General features: G+C 25.1%; 1 protein-coding gene across 1 annotated transcript; it reads right to left on the reverse strand.

Annotated features, from left to right (window-relative positions):
* Positions 1-764: 764 nt before the first annotated feature.
* Positions 765-1,660, reverse strand: LOC133821943 (VQ motif-containing protein 20-like). The gene has a single exon (XM_062254125.1). The coding sequence runs from the start codon at positions 1,538-1,540 to the stop codon at positions 863-865; it is 678 nt and encodes a 225-aa protein (XP_062110109.1). The 5' UTR covers positions 1,541-1,660; the 3' UTR covers positions 765-862.
* Between the last annotated feature and the right edge of the window lie 3,300 nt (positions 1,661-4,960).

Genomic DNA, 4,960 nt, shown 5'->3' on the forward strand with positions numbered 1-4,960 from the left:
AATTAGTAACGGCTCGATCTGTTTGAGTTTTCAATAATTATTTTTTTATGGGAGAATTACATCTCTAATATATATATCATATTAACTCTAAAATCTTGAGTTAACATAATTTATTGAATAATTAGTGAGAAAATAAATTATTTTATTTTAACATTTTTGTGCAAAATGATATTTTGATAATTTTTTTTATATAAAATAACGAGTGTAAAAATTTTTGGACGATTTATGGAATGTGTTTGAAAAACTATTTTGCTCAAAATTATCAAATAGAATTATAGGAAGTGACGAAATAAAAACTTATTTTTGATAAACACTCTCCTAATTAATGTATTAAATATCTTTTTTTAATGAAAATCTATATAATTAGGAATAAAATAATAACAACGATATTTAATACAAACTTCTTTGTCGAACTTCTTTGTCTTTATCTAATCTTCGAAAAATACAAGACCGCGTGTTATTGAATTTTCAAAATTCTTATCTTTAGAATATATTTCTTGAATTTTAGTTAATCTTAATAAAAATGAGTCCACAGAATAATACAAGACCGGTGTGTGTTCTCATCTTCTGAGTCTTTTATAGAAATTTTCTCATCATTTGAATTTGACTCCAATTATATATCTCAACTCAACCATTGTACTTGCAAAAAACGACAATAAAGTCAAAAATGAAAACATAAATCTTTCCAAATCTATCAATTCAAACGCGTATCCTTCCTACGTTCAGAAAATAAAATTAATAATTCACAAAAAAAAAAAAAAAAATGAATGATGATAATAACTGAATTATCTAATTATATATCCATACAGTTAATCAAACATTACTACAATTACGCTTTAATTAGCGATGATAATCATGATTATCAATATTCCGGTAGCCCTTTGATGAACTCGAGAAACGACGGCGAATTAAGCGAGCTCCCCAAGTTTGGAGACGACAAAGACAACGACGTCGTATCAGAGAATCGATAAACAGGCCGCGGTGAGCAGAAGAAGTCACCGGCGCCGGTTGGAGTAAACAAAGGAACGTCGCCAAAATACGGAGCAGACGACGTACTCGAAACGACGCCGTTGACCGCCGCCGAATCTTGATCACGAGAACCGACGCCGCTAACATAATTCTCGTCCGTCGAGACACCGGAAGAGTACGAGGCTCCCGACTCGTTATCCTCTAATTTAACGTCGTTTGAAGAAGAATCGCCGCGTCGTTTGGATCCAAAAGATTGGTCGTCACGAACATCTTCGTCATTTTCTTCGTCGTTGTCCGATCGCGATTGGCCGGTGAGTTTCTGGACGAGGGCCATGAAATCACGCGGTTGAGTGTGGATGATCTTGGGAGAATGTGTGTAGATAATGACCGGCTGCCGCTTCTGCTGCTGGTGTTGTTGTTGATGGTGATGAACTTTTCCGGGAAAATTATGTGCTGATTTCTGAATCGAATGAGAGTCTCTGTTGATCTTCAATGGAGATGGTCGTGGACCGTTGATCGTGATATGATGATGATGATGATCTTGATCGTTGATGAAATTTACTGGACTCATGATTTTGATTAAGGCGATACGTATTAATTAAGAGATTTGTTAAGAGCTGGCTTAGAGGTTTGATGTGTATATATAGAGAGAATTGGGAGAAAGTACTAAATGGGATTGGAATAAGCGAAGCTGTGATGAGTTGAGCCAGCGATTCTGACCATTGACATGTAATAATAATAAAATATTTATTATTAAAAGTCCTGGGGTGAAATAGTAAATTAGGAAAGATTTGGGGACGAATTAATTAAAAAAAAAGTTAAATTTGTTAGAGAGAGTTTCGTTTTGGAAAATTAGTTGTCTCGTTCGGCTTTTTTGTCGGCTTTGATAAAGATGGCTTTGTTAGCGGGAGCGGCCACAGGTGTAGTAAGTTTTAATATTGTTTTTTTTTCCGGAATTATTTTTAAATATGATTTATATATTTTTGGATTAGAATTTAGTCTTTGCTATATTTGTTTTTGTAAAATGTTATTTTGATATATTTTTTTTAACAATGTTGATACGGTACTATAGATTTTAAAATCATATATATTAGATAATCTAGACTCATATTTAATAAATAAAATTTTATCAATATCACTAAACTGAGAATATTTATATATAATTAAATTTAAATTTAGAACTTATATAATTTAGAGTAATTGATTAAATTGATAAATTTTAATTAATTTAATTTGAGTTTATGATACTAAATGTATACTATTTAAAAATATAGGAATATGTACGATTTGAAAATGCATGATACCAAATGAGTATTATTTAAATACAGAGTACCAAAAAGATACTTTACAGAAATATAGGGTACCAGATTGGTGCTTACCCTTTTTGGACTTGTGTTTTGTCTCATTAATTGTTTGGAACTTGTGTTTTGACAAATTAATTTTTAGACCCTATATTTTATAAATTGTTCAAATAAACTCCTAAAACCAATTTTAATTAACCATTTTATAAAATATATAATAAAAAAATAATTTGTCAAAACACAAATTTCAAACAGATAAAAAATCAAAATTAAGGTCCGAAGAGAATCGTTCTTTGATTTTTTTTTTCTCTTTTCTTTTAAATATATTGTGTAAGTGATGTTGTTATTATTTATTTTAATAACCTCTCAAAATTAAATTCCAATTTAGTTTTACATTATTTTACTATGAATCATAAAATAAATAAATGATGTTTTCACATTTTGTTTTAAGAATTATATACTAGATCCTATGGTCAAAAACAAACAAAACTATAAAAAATTTAGTACGATCTTAATTATGTATAATTTTGAATTTCTCATATTAATATTCTTATTTTTATTTCTTGACATTTTCGTAATAAGTAAGCGAATTCCAAGAGAAATAAAAAAAAAATTAATAAAATAGATATATATATATATCACTTATTTACTTTTTTTTACATATTTTGAAGGCAGTCCAAGTCAAGATGATGAACACCCATTTGATTTGGTTTTCCTTTTTTTTTTTTTATAGTTCTAAATTTATTTTAAAAATTAAATAATAAATTCAGCTATTTTATGTTTATTTAAAAAATTAAATTTTAAATTGTTTTATTTATTTTATGAGTTGGACAAATATAAAAACATTACATGTGTCAAACACGTATGCATATTTAACAAAGAAATTTAGTTGGACTAAAATATTATATTACCGCAAATCTTTACTATATAATAAGTGTGTAGATAACATAAATTTTTTGTTTTAAAGGTTTTTTATTTTTTAGTGTTAACTTTAACGGAATATTTTTATATTTAACAGAATAATTTTATATTTAAGTGTAGTTTGTAAACACTTAAACTTAAATAAAATAAATAATTAAAAAAATTAAAATAGGATATTTTTGAGATATTTTACTATGATAATTATTTAAAAATAATAAATAATTAAACAAATTAAAATATGATATTTTTGAGATAGTTTACAATGATAATTATTTAAAAATAATAAATAATTAAACAAATTAAAATATGATATTTTTGAGATATTTTACAATAATAATGATTTAAAAACAATAAAATCATACGTTTTATAACTTAAATAAAATTTAGTTAAACTTAAACTCATTTATTAGAATAATATCATATTAAACATTTAATATAATCCAATGTCAATTAGCAACAATTTTTTTTTTTTAAAACTAGCAAAAAACATAAATTTAAAATCTATATATAATATATTTAATATTACATTAAACATATAATATATAATCTATTGTTTTCACTCCCAAATTCAAAAACTAGAACAAACATAAACTTAAACAAAATTAAATAAATTATTTAATTAAAATAGTATATTTTATTTAAAACATAAACTTAAACAAAAATAAATAAATTATTTAATTAAAATAAAATATTTATTTAAAATTTATCTAATATTAATATAACTTTAATAAAAATAATTAATAAATTCTATAAATAAAAGTAAGTCAACGTGATATTTGTATCTAGTATTCTAAATAAAAATGTTGAAGAATGTAAAGTATTATTTATACAAGAATCTTGACTTATTTATACTTTTGGTTTAAGTAAAAATTAAAGGTTCTTGATATATAAACAAAAAATAACTTTTATTTAAAGGAAAACAAAAAGTAAGTTGACTGGTCTGGTTGGAAATTAATTGATGAATAAGAAATTAAATAATATGAGTAGTTCTAAATATTATTTAACCATTTTCGATTTCAAGATCCATATATTTACGTCTGATAGTTGTGTAAAATGATAAAAATAATCGCAGAGGAAAGTCACGTAGGGTTGACAAAAACGATAAAGAGGAATTAGACTAATGTTGTTGATTTATTAGGCATAAAGTTAAAGTAATTGCATATTACCATGTGTGTTAATAGGGTCGACTTTTTTGCCATATTTTTTTTAAATTTTTCTTATTATTATAATTAATTCAAAGGCATTATATGTATATTCTAATTAAAATAAGAAAGAACTAAAAATTAAATTGAATAAAAAATAAAATAGATTATTATATAGAATATATATTTTTGTCAAAAAATACTTGTAAAGAAACCGGTTACAATTCGCCTAGCCTAAAACCACATTTAGTCAATCAATGAGGTCACAATATTAAAGTTATAAGTGACATGATAAAGAGATTGATGCTCTCGAAAATGTAAACAATGATTGACTAGACTAAATTGCTACATCGCCGTGTAATGTTTGAGTGCACATATTATTACTTTTTGTTATTATACACTGTAAAATTATCTAAAGCTAAGACCAGAGATAATGAATCAAGAAAGAAAGATTTGACTCGTAGTTCAATAACTCAAGCCTAATTTAGTCTCAACAATAATAGTTTTGAGCTTTTGCCTGAAAAACCGATAAAACACATCTACCAATGAAACCAACACAAATAAAGACACGAAATAGTTATTTTTGTAAATAATATCTATTAAATAATAAATAAAGAATTAAATTTA

The sequence above is a fragment of the Humulus lupulus genome, chromosome 3 (assembly GCF_963169125.1).
Source record: "Humulus lupulus chromosome 3, drHumLupu1.1, whole genome shotgun sequence".
NCBI lineage: Eukaryota > Viridiplantae > Streptophyta > Magnoliopsida > Rosales > Cannabaceae > Humulus > Humulus lupulus.

Bases quoted from the DNA above. Each gene is read 5' to 3' on its own strand.
- LOC133821943 (XM_062254125.1), bottom strand. From the start codon at position 1,540: ATGAGTCCAGTAAATTTCATCAACGATCAAGATCATCATCATCATCAT.